The sequence below is a fragment of the Dromaius novaehollandiae genome, chromosome 17, assembly GCF_036370855.1.
Source record: "Dromaius novaehollandiae isolate bDroNov1 chromosome 17, bDroNov1.hap1, whole genome shotgun sequence".
NCBI lineage: Eukaryota > Metazoa > Chordata > Aves > Casuariiformes > Dromaiidae > Dromaius > Dromaius novaehollandiae.
In genome coordinates, this window is record NC_088114.1 from 2,410,928 (window position 1) to 2,430,129 (window position 19,202).

A 19,202-nucleotide genomic window follows, 5' to 3' on the forward strand; every position below is an offset into this window, starting at 1 on the left:
AGGCCGGTTCCTACCAGCGACCCTGGCCTGCCGCTGGTCCGTGGGTAGCACAGGGTTTTGGGCCCCGCAGAGCATCGGCGTGATGCCCGCAGCCTAGGAGCGGATGGGGTAGCAAGTATTTTGCGGCAGGCTGGCTGAGAACGGAGCAGCCCTTCAGGCACTGCTTCCAGCCTCGCCGGGCTGGCGCTGGGGCGAGGCACGGGCCCGTGCACGCCGGTCCCACTGCCGGTCCACCGTCGCCGCGGTGCCCATGCAGTTGCTGCCCTGTCTGCAGGGACCGTCTAGGTACTTCCCTGCATCCCGCCTCGGGATTCTTCAGCAGATACAAATAGGGCAGCCAGCACCTCGTGCACCATAAAAGGCAAAGCGCTGGGGAAGAGCTGCTGGGATGGGAGCCGGTCGCTGGTGCCACGGCTTGCTGAAATGTCAGGCATCCAGGGCTGTGTATAAACGGATTAGAGCCCTGCAAGCCTCTCACTTTCCCCTCCCTTCCACCGCTGTTGCCGGAGAATTTACAGGAGCCTGTTTGGCAGAGTTATTATTTGGAGGGAGGAACTTTCTGCATGAAGGTTTGTTTGCAGAAATGCCCAGCACATTAGTAGGGATTTTTGGTAATTTATGTTTTGGAGTCTCTTAAGGGAAGCTTGTTTCTGAGGCTGCCGTTGGGCTTCTCTGTTTATCTCGGGAATACTTTTTGTGTCACAGTAATTCACTTAACAATAACATATTCCTGCAGATAATTCCAGCCAATCTGTCTCTGCCCTAAATACTTTGTGTATACAGTATCTTTCCCAGCTACCCTGGGATCCAGACCAAGGCCCGGCGTCAGCACCGCACGCTGCTTCCAAGGAAGGAGCGTTTGGAGACAGCGTTTGTGACAGTCGGTCTCGTGTCGGAGCACGGTGCAGGGGAGAGAAGGGCACCAGGGGCATGGCTGTGGGTTTTCAAGCTCTCCGTAAAACCCACGGAGGAGCTGGCAGAGGGTGAGCCTGCCCCGATGGGCTGCAGCTGATGCAGCAGCATCAAAGGGAAGCCGCAGAGAACTGCTGCGTAGACCCATAGAGAGCTACCGCTGCGACAGGTTGGGGGAAAGGGGAGAGTCCCTGAAGGAAGATGTGGCCGTGTAACGAATCCTGCCTGTAAAGTGCTGTGGACCTGCCAGCTAGAAGCTGGGGGATGCATTTACAGTTATTCGGGTGGGATATATGCGTGGAGGGAGCAGTGTGGCATCAACTCTGAGAGCTGCTGTGTTAGGAGGCAGCATCCTGCCCTGCCGCAGAGAATGGACTGCATCGTGCCAACATGCGTTTTCCATCTCGGCTGGCCATGAGGCTAAAAACCGCTGATTCACATGACCCAGGCACGGAGACTCCCCAGCTGCCTCCGTCTCGCGGAGTAGTGAGGGGAAGAGAAGGCGGTGCTGAAAGTCTGTCAAGACCTAAGGTGGGAAGAAATCTTGGCTGGCCAGTTTCAAAGCCTTTGGATCAGGGATTAAGGTACCCGAGCTCCCAGCCATGGAAGCCTCTACCTGGCAGTGCTATGGATATCTACTGGATGACACAAGTAAGGCAAATGGGAGAGACTGCACCCCTTCCCGGAGAACCCCCAAAGTGACGTGTGAAGATTATACTCTGCTAGATAAGACTCAGCTCAGCCAGGAGGGCCTGGGGCACAGGATGGAGAGAGGTAACCTTCCGGACCCCGAGCGTGAGCCGCACGGCTCTGCCAGGTTACAGACGAGCAGAAGCCTGCGTGAGAGAGGGCAGCGGGGGCCGGTGGCCGAGGAGCCGTGCTTGGAAGAACATGCTGTTTCAAAAGCGCGCAGGAGAAACGAGGAGGGGGGGGTCTCTCCAAAGGTGTATGAAATACAGGTTGGCCAGAGGCGACCAGGTACCAGCAGGACGGTGAAGCCTGTTGTGTATAGGCTGGAGGAAAGTGAATACAGACGCCTGATCCAGGAGGGAGAAACCGAATGTGAAGGGAAGTGGGAAATGACAGAGTACAAGATACCTTTGATTCAGAAAAAGCTCGGTCACCAGGAAGGTTACCCAGGGAACGAGAAGGCAGCAAGTCCAAATGTAAATATGATCAACACTTTCCAAGGAACCTTGAGGAAGCAGATAAGCCGTTCGGACTCCGAAAGTAGCGTAGAGAACAGACAAGTTAATAAACTGACATTGAACTCTCCCTCAGAGGAAAATAAACCGAGCGTCCCAGTCAGGTCGGATAGCTTTGAGCGAAATGCCATGCTAATGGATTACATTTTGCAGAACAAACAGGAGACGACAACATCTGTTTCACACGTCCCAAGAGAAAGCAGCAAGCCAGCTGAAAGCTTTAGGCAGACGTTTAACTTCGCCCCTCAGACCGACGACTCTCCAGACCTTTGCCAGAACGGTCAGACTAGCGAAGAGGATCCAGTCAGGAAGCCAGAGAAAGATAAGCAGGTTGTGAAGAGCCTTGAGATAATGGTCTCTGCGGCTGCAAACTGTGCTTCAGGGGCTAGAGACACTGAAAAGCTTTCAAGGCAGAACAGCAGCCAGCTCCTTGAGAGCTGGGAGCAGCTCGGAGGTGAAGCAGATGCAGGAATACTTGATCTGTATAGTCAGAAAAATACCCCGCCAGCCCCTCCAGCCAGGTCCCACAGCAAAGAGAGTCTGGCGTTAAGTATTAGCAAGAGTATGGCAATGACAGAGGTGCTGCTGGAGCAATGCAGCGATGCGGCAAAGCTTGCCAAGAAGCCGACAGCAGCTGCAGCCGAGCGCGGCGCGGACCAGCTCACTGGAGGAAGGATTCCAGGAGGAGGGGGCCCGGAGGAGCAGGAACGGAAGGGGAGGAAGGATCAGGAGGATGAGAAAGTGCTTAAAGTTGCCGACGCAAAGAAAACTTTTGAAAAGCATAAGGCACCAGAGGGGAAGGCAGCAACACCACCGCCCAGCACGGCCAGAAAAGGTGAGGTGTGACAGTTCAGTTGGCAGGCAGGCTTGCAAAATGCTCATCTGGGTTATAGTGCTGTATTTCAAGGCTGAATTTAAGGCAGATTGCAGGTGAGAGGTGAATAGTGACGCGAGTTTGTATTGCGAAGCTTTTCAGGAAATACCTGCTTTACAATAATCAAGCAACAGATGAGATCCATTTGAGACACATTGGGATCTAGCAGATCTCTGGTCTCTGAGGTAGGAAGAAAATCATGTATCGATACAAATCTACTAGCAGTCTAGTAAAAATACTTCTTACAGTGAAGCTGTTTAGTGAAAAGAGGGTTTGGTAGGTGAAGACTCTTCCTGAATAGTAAATAAGTGTACTAAGGAGTTCTTCTGTATTGCTTTTGATGAATAGATGCAATGGAGAAGTGCCTACATTATACTTTCTCCAACTTTCATCTATGCTTATTTGCCTCTGTCTCTCTATCCAGTATGACTTTATTTTAATTTTGGTATAAAAGGAGGCTTTACTTTTCTTTAGGTTCTTTTTCTCCTGCATTGTGACTTAGCTGAATAAGTCTTTCAGGAGAATGACATCAACTTGGAAACTATTTCACTGAAAAACTATTGATAAATGCACTTTGTTGAAAATTGTATTGATAAAACAGTAGAGTTATGCAGAAATAGGGAGAGATTAGAAATGAGTGTCTGTTTGAAAGTTTGGATCCTGCAAGGACATTGGAGACCCATGCTGGTTAACTTGCGTCTTCTGTTTATTGATGATCTGCTTGGTTATTGTGGATTTCCTTATAAGGGAAAATAAACACGTTAAGGCACAGGAAATCTATACTAACCTTGAACTGAATAACATATTCACTTAAAAAATAGGTGTGATTATCCCACCATGCTGGGTACATTATACTGTCAATTACACTTAACCAGAGAAGTCATGAAACCAAGTCAAAATATGAACATTGTCACAGTTTCCATTTGTGTCAGTGATAACACAAAGCCTGCAGCAATGGGAAACAGATCTTATCCTCTTAGGAAGTATCTGAAGTCACATTGTCATTCCCATGAGGTAAAGAAACAGGGTTGTGAAATATTTGTCACTGCAAACTATCTGCAGTCTGACAGAGTCAAGCTTTGTACATGAAGCATTGCTAGCACTGGCTATTATCAGGGTGTCTGGATTATACTCTAAAGGCCCAGTCTCTCCACTCCTCATTGAGTGGGAGATTTGTCTGATTAAATGGTACAGCTGATACGGCATGTTTTAATCAGCCAGATCAGATGGAGTGATGTTTTCATCAGCAATGAGGCACGCATCCTTTGTAGGGAATAGAAGGAGAGCAGGTGGATGCAATAGGTGAAGTTACAGAAAAGTGGGGTTAGAAGGGATAACAAGAAATCATGTTTCATCCCTAAGGCTATACTGGCTGCAACTAATAATTCCTGAGCGATGTTTATGTACTTGTTCTTCCGAAAAATAGTGAGGGAGGGTCAAGACAATCTATTCCAGTACTGAACTGTGAAAATGCTGCAGTAACGAATGGTGGGAATAATGTCTCATTTTGCCGTATCTGTGATGCTGTCCATTTAAAAAAATGAATCTGTTTTCACATAGGCATCTGCCCAAGCTTCATGTTGCCTAGCTGAACAAGGAGATCTTGCTTATATTTGATTCCTTTTTTTATACCTCTGATTTTTCCAGCATCTTTGGTCCAACTTGATCCTAGACAGCAGGGAGAGAAACAGGACAAGATGACAAAAGGATTCAAAACTGGTTGAATGATGAGGACAAGACTAGGATATGTGATAAGTGTAACATGGAATGCAACAGGAATCACAACGCCAATCCTCACGTTACTGATCGCTGCTCAAAGCCCCTGCTCTTTATGTGGTGCCTGGCTGCTTTTTTTCCTACTATTCAGAATGATAGGAAGTGTCAACCCCAGGATATTCATTTTGTAAATAAAATACAGCTTGCTTTTTTCATTTTCTGTGTTCTGCTTTCTTGTCTCTCTCTTCCTAGTTAATCAGCTGGTATAGTGGAGATAGCAACAAAGAAAATCCCATCTGTTGCAACTAATTGCTTCATTTTTATTTGGTGTCCCAACATTTTAATTAGGTATTGGGACTGAAATCCATCCCCCCTCTTATTGCAAAAATAGGGGAGAAAAACAAGAAAAAATATATTTCATGATCCCGGATAATTACGGATAACAAAAATATATGAGGAAACAGACTAGCTTGAATTTAATTAGAGCTTTCCTTTCACTGTAAAAACCGCAGGCAGCATGTATTTCTGTGCCTTTCCTATACACAAGTTGGTAGCGATGTGTGTGACATCTACATTACTACATATAACATGCATGAGAGTGTGTTTATATAGTAATAAATGTGCTTTATGAAATGTGTTTTAAATCATTAATAGCAATAATATAAATTATTAATAACCCTCCTGACCTAATGTTCATTTATTATTACCTATCAATCTCCAGCGTCTTCCATCCAATTCGAGTATTACATAAACAATGTCCTCACAAGTGCTTGCTTGCCACAGCAGGTTTTCATGACCGTTTGGGGAGCAGGCTTGAGATATGACCCTCACTTTACTGTGTCTGGAAAAAGAGCAGTGACTTGTATGATATCGCACAGCAAGGTGGAGCAGATTCGGGAATAAAACTAAGGAATTCTGACTCCTAACCTTATGCTTTAATTCACATATTCATCTTTCTTCCCTGCCACATGCTCTTAAATACGCTTATGCACTTCTCCCTTTATAGCTATTATTTTTAAAATCTGATTGAATGTATTGCTCTCGTTATCATCATTTCATAATTCTACAGCTCCCCTTTCTGGCCAAGGATCGAATAAGGCCAAACCAAACAGACTTTGCTCTTTCCCTGAATAAACACTTTGCTAAATTTGGTGAAGAGATCACAAGGCAATGTTTTCTCGGGTTATGGTTTCCCTGTAGTTATGTAAACTGCATAATCCTGTCTAAAATACATAAAATTAACCATAAACAAGAGCAGTTATATGGTGGCTGTTAGTACAATGTTATCTTGACAGCTGCTGAATATTTGATAATCACTGAAATGTCCCTTAAAAATTAGGCTGTGTTACAAGTTTAATAAAGCTACCCTTGCTGTTCAATATGTGCATAATGCACACTGAGAAAACAAGGCAGCAAGAGTAATCTAACGCTATTACATGCACAGAAAGTGGGTCTTTTCTCGTTGCAATCAGTTCAGATAGATTTCTCTGCATTAAAGAAGAAACCACTATGTTCCAACAACGTTAAGTGAAATGTAAGATCACATCACCAATTTCAAGGCAGCAAGAGTAATCTAACGCTATTACATGCCTAGAAAATGGGTCTTTTTTCATTGCAGTCAGTTCAGATAGATTTCTCTGCATTAAAGAAAAAAACCACTATATTCCAACAGCGTTAAGTGAAATGTAAGATCACATCACCAATTTCAGTGGGAGCAGTTCCTCTCAACACTGCTGAGGTTGGTCTTGTGTATGTAAATCATGAGGAACTAGGGGAAGAAACATAAAAAACCCACAACTTTCAGGTAGACAGTCTACTGCAATCTGACCTTCCATTATTTAAATGTAGTAATAAATCAACAGGTTTCAAGAAATAAGTAGATAAACAGTGGTCACAAATGTTTTGGAAAGTTGTATACCTGGGGGTGTCCGCAGTCCAGAAGTCCGAGAGAGAAACTGTCATGTCTGGCACATTTCGCGCGACTTAGAAGCTAAGCTGCAAAATAACAGGACTTTAAATTGCTGATCTCTCTAAAACCTCTGTAAGCCATTTTCCTCCATTCAGAATATATTTAGCAATGAGGATTTAAGGAAATTGAAATGTTTGAGGCAAATTCATCCCTCAAGTAACTTTACTGGTCCTGAATGACTGGGTTGCCGTCTGTCTAAGACTGTTCAGAGATACCAAGCCAAGTTGTATTATATCAGCTGAAGGTCCAGAAAGCCACCAGCATTTCTCCTGGATAGAGGAGCCTCAGGCATTTACATCTGTCCTGCCCTGAGGAGCTCCCGTGGAGCACTGCTCAGCTCCTGCTGGAGTCTCTCCAGCAAACAGTGTATGCTACACTGTTTTCCATGAAAGGTAGATTTCAATGTCTTATTTAGTTGTCTTAAAATGCTTAGTATTTTAGCATAGAGCCCACACGGTGTTAGGGGAGGGGGCTCACCCACAGCCATGCACTCCTGGGTGCTGTTTCCAGTTCTGTGACTGATGTGTGCTGTGATATACGGCAAGTGAAGTGATTTTCCAGCAGTGCTAAATATTGCATCTCCCAAGGAGATAAAGAGGAGCTGTGGTCCAGACCTTTGCAAATAATCCATGTACCTTTAGATACTTCTGTGTCTTCACTTGTTCTAAACTAGGGCTACTAACACTGCACTGGCAAAGGAGGCTGTGGGGTAATGCGTGCACTACCTTTAAGGCACATTAAAATCATCATAGGAACAAACCAGCACGATTTATTGCAGTGATGGAATAGATGCATATTTGCAAGCAAGCTAAATTTAGCTGCTGACGTAAGCTTCAGCGGTGGAGTCTGTGAATATGGTGCTGCTTCTGTATAAAGGCTATGAAACAGACTGTTCAGAGCAACTGTGCATAAATGTAGAGGGTAAGATATGAGGGATAGATAAAACTAGTGAAATATACTGAATAAACTCTGAACCCTTTCTGCAGAATTAAATTAGCAGGCATGGTACTGTTGATAAAATGCAAGCACAAACTTTGTTTTTAGTTCCTTCTACCTAGAAGAATTTGGTAAGAGGCTATTTCTCTTTACAAAGAATATGTGATATATTTTGGCATGTTATTATGCTAACATCACTCTGGCTAGAATTTAAGCACTGTTTGTTAGAATAATTTTATTTTGCTGAAATGATGAAGGTTATTGTTTAGGCTGGAACCAGAGCATTAAAAAAAATCTTATTCGTTCTTTATCTGCTGTTGAAGGCTTCATCCTGAGATTTATGTCATTTCTTCATCACCTTGTATGGTGATCTACTGAGATCTAAACTGCTCATTAAACCAGGGGAGAATCTGAGTGCTCTTTTGAGCATTTCCATCCAAGCATATAATAAAGCACTAGTGAAAATTCAGCAGGTATCATTTCCTTCTGAGTCAGTCCAAGTGACTCTTCCACTGATGTGTCAAGAAAGTGACACTGTTGGAGTAGCCTTCAGAGAAAATGTAAAAGCAGGACCCAAGTATTCAAGTGGCAGTTTTTGAAAGGATTGTTTCAATCAGATTTCAGGGGACAAATTTCATTTTGTGTCCTGTGTACAGGAAATATCACTCTGTTTCTGGATGGATGGAAAAATCTTACTTTGTTGCTTTTCTAAGCTGTTTTGGTAGTGCTGGTACTGCTACCTCTGCTATCTTCTTCGGACCTGGGTAGAGCATCAGCTGCCACCTAAAATATCATTGTAAACTTGCCCACTGCTTTGAGGTAGGAGGAGTTACACATATGCAAGATTCTATTATTTTTAGTTATGAGTACAGTTTTATATGTTTGCATTAATAATTTTTACAAAATTTTAACCCACATGCACGACTTTAAAATGGGCAATGGGACTGGCAGTCAAGACACTCAGCTCTATCACTGACTCATTGCGTGACCTTCAGTAAGTCACGTATCTGCGCGGAAAATATGAATCACAATTTTTAATCCACTAAATGAAAGATTACCTGCAATTCTGCTCAGAGGCTGCCAGACTGCCTTTGTTTTCATTTTCTCTTTTTAAAGAGATTATTTGAGTGAGGCTGGAGAGCAAGTGTGCTAGGTTGACTTTCAGAAGGAAGAAAGCAATTTCTTGGTAATTGGTGTTGAAGGGCAGCTCATAGCAGGGATGCAGACTTGCAGCTCTAATCTTTGGGTGTATCAGCTTTTATCAAGGTGTTGCTAGGTACACAAGGGAGATTTTCCTGCTTGCTGAAGCAGTAGTTAAATGTGTCGTGGTTTAACAAACGTTAAATAACATTTGTCTGTTTAATTTGGAGCTCCTGTGGCATCTGGTGTTTCCATCAGCTGTATTCCAGTCAGACCAGCAAACTCATGGCAAATATATCTCTGAGAGGCTTTCTGCATGTTTTAACACTCATCTATCACTTAACATGGGATAGTTTACAGTCTTGTAGAAGTTTCGGGGAGGAGAGGGTGTTCTTAACTCATCGCTACAGACATTTCTCCAAACGCTGAATGATTACAAAGGGAGTTATGGGGGTGCGAGTCCCCTGAAAAATCAGGCCTCTTAAGCAACTAAGGACATGGAAACAAATTGGCAAATATTAGCCAAAACATGTAAGGAGGATGAACTAGACTTTGTGTTTGGCCATGTATGGCAAATACTGAGCGATATGGGTATGATCGAGTATCACCTGTCTGTGCTTGATGTTCCCTGGAGGAGCAGAAACACATGGTCTTTGGAAGTTACGTTATCCTAGGTGCCTTGAGATATTTGCTGCACAGGTACTAAGCTTCCTACTGTTCACTGTATACTATGTTATTCTGTTAGCCTCTTTCCGTGAGAAGCAGAGATAAAGAAACTCTTTACAGCCACATAAGCCAGCATCCCCAAAAGTGGCTTTACTCCTATGGCAGCAGGGCAAATCTTTGATTTTAAGTCAGCTACTGCCCTGTACTTCACCCATTGACGTGTGATTTGTAATAGAGGCTGAAGTTCTCATTCTGTCACCGTTTTGCTGGCAGTGCTGTTTTCCACGCTACCAGCAGGACCCAGCGGGTCAGCGTGACAAAACGAGGTATCGTTGTTCAAGAATGGGTTTCACTGTGGAATCGCTGGATCTTTTCACGGTTGTGTTTTGGTGGGAGAGCGGAGGCTGGCTAGACCCTGCTGGGCTGCAAGGATGCCAGCGTCCTCCGTTTGGGGGCTCGGCCGGTTTGCGCTCTTCGCATTTCATCCATTGCATCAGCATTTTAATTCGCTCTTCTGTTACAACGGCCCTGTTCTTTAGCCAGCGCCTACCGCTCTCCATTTGCTTGTGCCTTAGGTATCCAAAGCACGGGAAAAGGATGAAGGATCGCCACTGCGGGGAGTGGCACGTCAGAAGGACAAACCTGAGCACCGGGAAGGGACAGAGCAGGGCAGAGGGGCAGGCGAGACACGGGCAAACCTGTGAGGAGAGGGGCTCAACCTGGCTGGGGAGCAGTGGGGACTGGCCGCAGGGTGCGGAACGGGCAAGGGGTCGGGTCTGAGGGGGAAACCGCGCTCGGGGTGGGGTGGGGCGGGATGGGATGGGGGCTGCGGCTCGGCTCCCCTCAGGGGGAGGTTGGCGGCAACACGCGCGCCCAACTGTCACTACCGGTAAGCGGCAACTGCCGTGACCGCGCGCTGCGCGCCTTATATAGGCGCGCCCCCCCCCCGCCCCATCCCGCTCTCGCGCCCCCGCTGAGCAAACGTGGGCGGGGGAGGAGAGCGAGCGCGAGCGCGCGCGAGGCAGCGAGCGCCGCCCCGCCATTGGCTATGCCGGCTGCCACTCACCCCGGCCTTCCCCGCCCCCTCCGCCGAGCAAGGCGGGCCGGGAATGCGCAGCACGAGGCGGCGCCCCCGGCGCGGGGGCGGGGCGGGGCGCGGGGGGCGTGGCTCGGCGGGGAGGGGCGGGGCCTCGCCCGGCGCTGCCGCCCCCGCTGCGCGGCGGCGGTCAGTCGGGCGGCGGCGGCGGCAGCGGGAGGAGGCGGCGGCGGCGGCTCCGCCGGGCTGAGGAGCGGACGCGGGGAGGCGGCTCGGGATCGCGGTGCGCGGCGGCGGCGGGGAACCGGGGAGCGGCGCGGGGGCGGGCCGGCGCCCTGAGGCGCAGCGGGAGGGAGGGAGGGCTGAGGGCGGCCCGCTGCGGGGCGGCGGCGGTGCCCGCGGGGCGGCGGCGGGCGCGGCGCGGGGCTGCGGCGGACGCGCCCTGTCGGCTCCGGCCGTTGGGCGCCTCTCCGCGGGCGGCTCCCCCCCCCCCCCCCCCCGCCGCCTTGGCGAGGGCCGATAACGGCCGCGCGGGCGGGGGGCTGCGGCCGGGCCCCGCGGGCGCGGAGCGGGGCGAGGGGGCGGCGGGCGGGGTGCCGTGCCCGCGCCGAGCCGAGCCGCCGCGGGAGCCTTTTGTTCCGCGCGGCTCCTCGGCGGTGCCCCGCAGCCCGGTGCGGCGCCGGCGGGTGTCACCCGGTGCCCGCCGCGTCCTCGGTGCCGCCCGGCCGGGGGAAGGGGACAAAAGATGACTCAAGGGGTTTTTTTTCTTTTTTTCTTTTTTTTTGCACTCGTCGTGTTGCCCCGGTAGGTGTCACGCCGTTATTAATGGCTCTTCCGAGCCCGCTCGGAAGGTATAAAAAGTCCTGAATTGTGTGACATGTTCCTAGGCTTTGTTTTTTCTGTGCAAAAACCCACTTTGGTTTAATAGCAGCACCTTAAAGATCAGAATTTTAAGGTTGCTGCTTATTTTACTTTGTAAAAAATCAGCTTCTTCTCAGCTCGTAATATGCAGAAATACTTCCAGCCTGCAAGTGCCAAAGCGTTTGACTGTGGTATCTCGATGCAGACAATGTGATGCTGTGGCTGTGCATGAGGCACAGATTAAAAAAAAAGGGGGGGGGGGACTGAAAGCTGACTGGAAGCAAGAGTAAAACTGATTGACTGCAGTTTTATTGTTAAAGATAAGCGATATGCATTAGTGGTTTTTTTTAATAGCTGTAGTTTCAGTACTGCAAATGTTGAGTGCATCCATTGAGCCTGCTCGAGCAGATGTGCGTGTGGGTGAGCGCAAGCAAGGCCAAGAGAGTGACGTTTTGAATATCCTAGCCTGCACCTTGTTTCTCCGTTTGTTAGCACCAGTTCTTGTTTAATTTTAGGCCAGGTTATATCCGAATTACGTGACGTTATCCTCTCTCTTCATGTGCCTTTACAGGCACATGCGGGCGAGCAGCTCTGTGTCTGTTGGAAGTGTGGGAAAATGGTGTGAACAGGCACAGACCGTCTCGAGTGTGTCCATACGTGCCGAACGTGTGATGGACAGAGAGAGCAGACGATATCTCGTGCGTGGGGTGGGAGAGGATATATTTGACTTGCTTCGGAATAGCGAGCATTGAATCATCTTTTTTTGTACAAGAGAAGAAACATTTCTCATGCACTTGCTGAGACGTTTTATTGCAGCTAATATCCATGTTTGCTAAAACTGTGTACACAAAGGTAGAAAATCAAACACTGTTGTGATAAAGCCAGTGCATGTTTGTTTTGTGTATTTCTTAGTATTTTCAGTAGCCATGGTAAGACCTGACACCCTCCGGTATATGTGAGCGAGCATGTGTTTTGTGTTTGCTTTAATATAGCACTTCATAATGGTAAATTGTCAATGGTCATTTGTAGCCTTTTACGCAGATTGCTTTAATCAGCATTTGTGTGTCTCTTTTCTGTCCTCTGTTGGCATTACTCTGTCTTCTAGTGAGCTGCCTTTTCAAACATCATTGGATTTTTCAAGTTAAATCTTCATGCTTATTGCATCTGTCACTTCTGGGATTCGCTCCAAGCGAAAGGCAGAGATTCAGCGTAATGGCAGTGAAATGGAATGCACAGAAGGATAAAATATCCGCTTTCCTTAGCGATAGAGCAGAGGAGTGCGGGAGATCTGCACTCGGTAACTGTGCGTTACACGCATCATCTGAAAGTTTAATACCGAGAGGTTAATGACTTACTTCATAAAATGGCTCATTAAAGCACAATGTTGCATTTTGATTGTAAGAGCATTTATGATATTGTTCTTAATTTGATTATTGATTCCAAGAAATATAATTAGCTTGGATGCCAGCTTCCTATTTTGAAGACATGAGCAAAACACTTCCTGGCCTGAGTTTTCAGCTCGGTGAGGTCATCAGCGCACCACTCCCAGCGCTAGGAATGTCCTTTTATGCAAACTCACAGGCACATTTTTTTCTTGATTTTTAAAGTAGGGTTTTGTTTGTTTTGATTTTGTTTTATTGAGGCTTTTATGATAATCTCAGTCCTCCGCTAAGGATGTGTTAGAACAGAAACTCGCTGAGGATTTGAAATGCCCCAGTTTAAGCATTTACAGGGCATAAGAGCAAGAATTAAAGGTCTGTGTTCTCGTCTAATTCTTTCCCTGTAGCCTCCCCCACATAATATTTTTGGTCTGGCTATATTCTGGTTATTAAGTGTGAAGTTGGTCTGATTTGAAACTGCTTGCTTCACTTTGCAGTGCCGTTGGTTATGTAGCCGTATCTGAAAAATCAGGATGCCAGTGGCTTTGGGCCAGTAGAGCATGAACTGATATTTTTGTCATGATGTGCACGAAGGAAGGTGATGGCGGCGTTGCTGGGATGAATGCTATGTCAAAACTAAGGCAAAAAGAGATTTAGAGTAACTGATGTGATGCAGGAAAGCTAGTAGTGAAAAGGTGGTTATTCTGGATGTGTTGGATATGCCAGTGTAGTTGGGAATCTGCTATTGGGCCACTTCTTTTTGTTTAGTAATAGAATTGTTTTGTTCTAGTTCTCTCATGCGAGTAATTGCACCAAAAATGGGTTATTTGTCTCTTTTCGAGGTTGTAAGTGTTCAGTACATGACTTTATATGTGTTAAAAGATGATGGTGGTGTTGGGCACGTAAAGTATCAGGTGACACCAGAATTCTCCAGCTTCTAGACATAGCCGTGACCAGCCGAAGCGGTCCCAGCAGCAGGGCTTGGCTCTGTTCTGGAGGACCTTCTGGAGGACCTTCTGATGCTTGGGGTCTCGCACCGGTGATCTGCAGAGGAGCAAATCAGCTGCAGAGGCTCATAACGGAGTATACCGAGACTGTGACTCGCTGCATCTAAATGAGTGAGCAAATGCCACCCTGTAATGTTCTCTGATCTCCACGTTGAAGGTTGCTCCTCAGTAATAATCAGAAACGAGAAGTGCCATAAAATTCTTCCTGTTTGTAGCATCATTACTGTCGTTCTATTGTAAATTAATTTATGTGAGCATGTATATGTTTTTGCAAGGAATATAAATATGATCAAAACAAATGGCAGGATATGAACTGAGGTAGTGATATGGTATAAAATAAAGGTGGCTGCCTGGCCCCTGTTGCATGCTTGCTCAGAGTATTTTACTTTACACCTCTCCCATAGCACTCTTCACAGACTTAAGATTTTTTTACCGTGAAAATGCAGTCTCCAAGAATGCTGATAAGATGCCTGTAATCTCTTTACAGCGATCTCTTCTGTAAAAAGTCACAAAGTGCTCCTGAAACGGGAGTTGCTTTTGTGGTGGAATACTATAAACGCTTTAAAATCATGCTGTGCAGGTCAGGTGGTAGCGAGGAACTTGACAGGCAAATAATGAAAATGGCAACCTGTGCCTGTCTCTTCAGGGGGCAAAACCCCCATTTGCTCTTGAGGAGGCTGTCAGCCTGCTGTGCTCTCCTAGTGCCCACTGTGGGGAAGGTCTCCTCAGTTTGGAAGCAACCAAGTAAAGCATGGGCTCCTCAGCCGTTTTTCTTCTTTGCTATGTGCTCAAATAGGCCTAAAAATTTAAACTATAACTACGTGCACACTTTATCTTTAAAGATTGTCTAAGGTTTTCTGGATGTCCTTTGGTGTTCTGCAGAACGCCTGTGTGGGAGCCCCTCTGCCTGCACGGGGAGGAGGTGGTTGCTGAGGTCTTAATACTGTTTTTTAATCCAAATTGTCGCTTGGTTGTTGCAGTTAGGGATTAAAGGTGAGGAAAAAAGTAGCCAATAACTAGCAAGCTCTTCTCCCTTATCATCATACTCTTGTCTGTCAGAAGGTCACTTGCTTCTCCAGGCATCTTCAGAATCTTATAGGACAGGCAAGACCTGACTTTCTAATGCTAAAAGCAAAGAGATTGTAGGTTTTATTTATTTATGTATTTATTTTTTAAAAAAGCAAGGGGGAGCAAGCAGGGGAGCAACACTTTCTGGTTGCCTTTGTACATAGCAAGCATCAAGAAAGCACACAAGAATGAGCTTAGTAGATTAAATAGGATTTGGACTGTTTTCTTTTGCTAATTTCAGAAAGAAGGTAAAATTGTTAATGAGTTAGATACCAAGGTGGAATCGCCTGCATTGGAGAAAGGAAGGAAGCATAGCTCCACTTCTTCAACATTATTGCTTTCTCTTATCAAAATGTTGTTATACCTTGAATGATACTTATGCGTTTTGCTACGAGCACGTACTGACTCTTTCGAGCTCTGGCTCCGAGTGGTAGAGGCTAGATGTGATCAGATGAGTTACAGTGATCCTGTTTGACATTGAGCTGAGCCTCTCAATCCGTCATAATTAGTTTTTCTTGTTTTCCCTTTTAATAATTTAATTTGAAAAAGCAATGGAAATAAAATTAAAATAATGGTGGGATCTGACTTAAACTGATTAAAGTTCAGTCTGATGTCATCAGGTGCACTAAGATGAGCTAGCAGCTTTCATCTGGACTGTTGCTGATTTGTGTTTAAGTCTAAATGTTCCCTTTAAAGAAGGGTCATGGGTTTTCGGTGGCTTGCCAAAATAGGTGCAAGTCCTCTCTAAGTATTGGCTGTCTGTAGTGTCTATTTTTGAATATACTTAATCTATATACAGTTCCTTTTGGCTGAATATTAAAGCAACCACTTCTGAATTGTCACCAAATTTGCCTGATCAGAATTTCTTAAAAGCGGGAGGGGGGGACACCAAACCCAACCAAACCTTGTTTACATCTATGTATGAACCTAGGGAATACCCTTCATCTGCAATTCCTGCTGTAAGTAATCTCGGGAAATTAGATTTCAGATCACTCTGGTCAGAATATTTTGAAATGTGGGAACTTAATCTTCCCTCCCCCTTCATCCCCTTAGTTCTGCATATAGTTGCCATAGTTACTGTGTTCTTGAGTCCTTGAAAAATCCATTGTTTATCTCACAGAAATATGTAAAAGTGCTGTACTGAAACATCACGTTTTGAAGGTTTCTCTTGCCGTGCAAGTCTGACAGGGCACCTGACACCCTACGGTGCTGTCGGACCTGTGTCAGACACAATCAGACAAACTGATAATGGGTGTAATTAGCCCCACTAGGGATTAGCAGACAATAACAGATTCAAACCATAGCGAGTACTCTCTCCCTTGGGTGTAGAGGCGAACTGGCAGTGCTGGGCAGACGGTCACTTGATATGGAAATAGTCACCAGCAAGAATCAACGGTGAGGTCCCCAGCCTAGTACTAGCGTTACCTTTTGAAACCGCTTACTTTTTTAGGTAAAGCGAGGGAAAAAACCTCGACGTGTATTATTTCATACTGGGATCTTAAATGCTTGACTGATTGAGGGTATGTGCTTGGCATTTAGTTCTCTTTTTTCATCATGTTTTCTCCAGTTACTGTCGCAAGCGTTTCTTGCAGTTACCCGTGTGAAACAAATCAATACACTTGCTTCCAACTTGGGAATGTGGGTTTAAGTGATTTGCTCGAGGTCCTTCAGGTGCTAGGCTGGGTCCTTCAGATACTAGTTGGAAACACTAAATGTACTCCCCGTTTTCCAGGTGGTTTATATATTTGCATTGACACAGGGCATCTTGGGATGGAGGCGAGGGGGGATAAAGTGCCATTTAGCTTTTCAGCTGATAATTTCCACAGCATAACGTGAGTAAAGAGCACTGCAGTATCTGGAGGTTGGAGTAACAGGCGCAAAGCTGTCTCGATTAGGAGTTTGGAGGGATTTTTTTTAACTAAAATTATTTTCAGTTTTGGATCTGCTGAGGTTGCTTTGCAAGGCGGGAAGAAATTCTGAGCCAGCTTAGACGATTGCTGTTTGCCAGAGGTACTTCAGCAATATGTGCTTCTGCTTTAGTACAGCATGAAGTGTAGCCATAGCTCTCCTTGCACAAAACACCTCTATGAATGTGGTGCTTTTAGCATCTTTTTCCTGGCCACTGCTACTTTCTGGAGCAATCTGTTAAAGTTCTGCCTGGTGTCTTAAGATGTTTTCTTTGAAAGGTAGGTTGCCCTAATTTGGCTTCCTATTTCACCACGCTTTAGGTTCATGTGTGTAATCTTTGTACTCTTCACATCACTCCCTGATGTTCCTTTGGGGGTAAAGGTTATCTTTTTTGTTCTTTTTATGTAGTGCTTACCGCATTGATCTTCTGGTGTGCTAGGGGAATTCTTAAGCGCTATGATAAATCACATAAAAACCAGCTGGGGCTTGTCTCAGTGTAATAGTGCCTCTTGCTTCACTTGGTCCTATCCAGTAGCCCTGTAAACGCCACAGGAGCTCTCGCAAAGGGTCGAGAGTTTAGGTTGTATGCGTAGTAGTGTGATGGTCAAGCCAACAGGTAAGTAAAGCTTAAAGGTCATCAAGTGCAGGCTGTAATTCTTCATTCCCCTTACAGAAAACAAGTCCCCCAACCGGAAGTCCCCCAGTGAGAGCAGCCAGCTGCAGGCACCTCCCCAAGAACTCAGTCTGTGCCCAGGGCCCGTCTGAGCGCGGGTCTCGCTGCCGGGTAAGGGGAGAGCAGCAGCGGGAGTGCTCAGAGGTGCTGGGGCAGTTCGGTGCGCTGCGTGTCTTGGGCACAGAGAGCCTGCCCGTGTAGGAAGGGTTTTCTGCTGCTTGCTTCTGAAATCTTTCTTTACAGTGTACCAGGAATGTTTATAAAAGCTGCTTATTAAGCGGTCCTACCTAAATACACTTTCATAGGTTAAATTTTTTCATGTCCACCTAGAGAGGTGACAAACATGCTTCACGTTACAGTGATGCTTTGATAGCAGCTTGCACAGGTAGCCGTCTTCTCTGGGACAGTGAGTGATGGCTGGACTTCGTGCCTAAGCGCAGGACAGCAACTTTGGCCTGAAAAGGATCAACGATAAAGAACATCTGTAAGACGGAGGAAATGTGTTTGAACTTGGAACCCTTTGTTAAAGCAGATGTTTGAGGGGCTGTAATTGGCACCACAAGATACGGATTTAAAATCGAGTTAGCAGATTGAAATATATGGATTTCAGTTTTAGCCTCCTCCCTCCCTCCCCTCAACCCTGATTTCAAATTGCATGTTATGGAAACGGGACAGAATGACAATGGTACTCTCTGAATTATAGGCTGTTTGGCCAGAAGACCTGGCAGCACAGCAAATGGAAATCTGGGGAAATATGTGCCATTTCCAGCTGTGAGAATTGAGATTCATTTTGCAGCTTATTTGTTCAGCATTAAAATGTGAAACCGCTTAGTCACGTGCTCACTCAGTGTTTGCGTTGTCCAATTTGAACCTTCTGCGTGTCTTCTGTGTCAAAGATACTGTTTGCCTTTGACAGTTAATCGTTGTTCCTTTTGTTTTGAGAACAGCAAAAGCAGTTCCACATGTGGGCACCTCACCTGTTGCATGGGTATTATCAACTGGCTTGAGAGGCGAAAGTCACTAAATTGGGCCCTAATTTACTTAGCGTTTGGATGAAGGTACTTCTCAGAATACGGTAACCAAGCCCATTACTGCTTTCTGGAATACAGAGTGTCTCCGTTTAAAATCACACTGTTTGGTATCGTGATGGACCACAGTGATGTATGCTGCAGTCTGGCTGTGGCAGGTCCCTGGCCAGTCATGTTTGCCATTACTGGGCTGGAAACAAATTTTAGACAACCCAACGAGTGTGTCTTGCTGTAGTGTTAGTCCAACAGGCATTGCCGTTATCTCTTGGCCTTCTTGCTCCTTTCTGATCATATTCCTCAAGGCAGTGCTGTTTTTATGGTGGTTCCCTGAAGATCTGGGTATTTTGCTCCATCCGTGCTGGATGTGTGCTTCCATCTAGCAGACCAGCAGAGTTTTTGTGGTCAGGCAGGGCCATCTGGAGAATTCTGCATCCTCGCTTGGTCAGTCTGACTCACACTTGGCTGGTCTATTTGTGAGCCTTGGTTGTGCTGATCTGTTGTTTCTGCTTTATTTCTAAGTTGTGAGGAATTTGTCCCTGCTAACTTAGTGTTTATAATGGAGAGCTTTCTCCAGGTCTTGGTGTCGTGATGGTTCTCAGACAGCAGTGTTGCAGCGCGCTGGAAGAACTGATACCTATGACCTTTCATCTGTGAGACAGACTTTGTCCTTAAAACATCTTCAATGTTTATAGTTTCTTCCTGTGGATACCAAGACATGTAATTTAGGAGGAGCAGAAGAGAGTTCATCAAATCCTTTGGAGATTTCTCCTTTTGTTAAATCTCCTTGTCATTTTTTAGGGAATGACCCAATTGATTGTAAGCAA

General features: G+C 46.0%; 1 protein-coding gene across 2 annotated transcripts in view; it reads left to right on the forward strand.

The window, feature by feature from the left end:
• The first annotated feature begins 974 nt into the window (after window positions 1–974).
• The window catches only part of CORO1C (coronin 1C), a 61,547-nt gene continuing 43,319 nt past the window's right edge, over window positions 975–19,202 (forward strand). Inside the window, exon 1 of one of the 2 annotated variants that reach the window (XM_064521894.1) lies at window positions 975–2,952. In XM_064521894.1, coding sequence (XP_064377964.1) covers window positions 1,515–2,952 — 1,438 coding nt within the window. In that variant the 5' untranslated portion in view covers window positions 975–1,514. Of the gene's footprint in view, window positions 2,953–10,605; window positions 10,738–19,202 lie in introns of those variants that run through there. The other variant, XM_064521895.1, reaches the window with a different exon arrangement.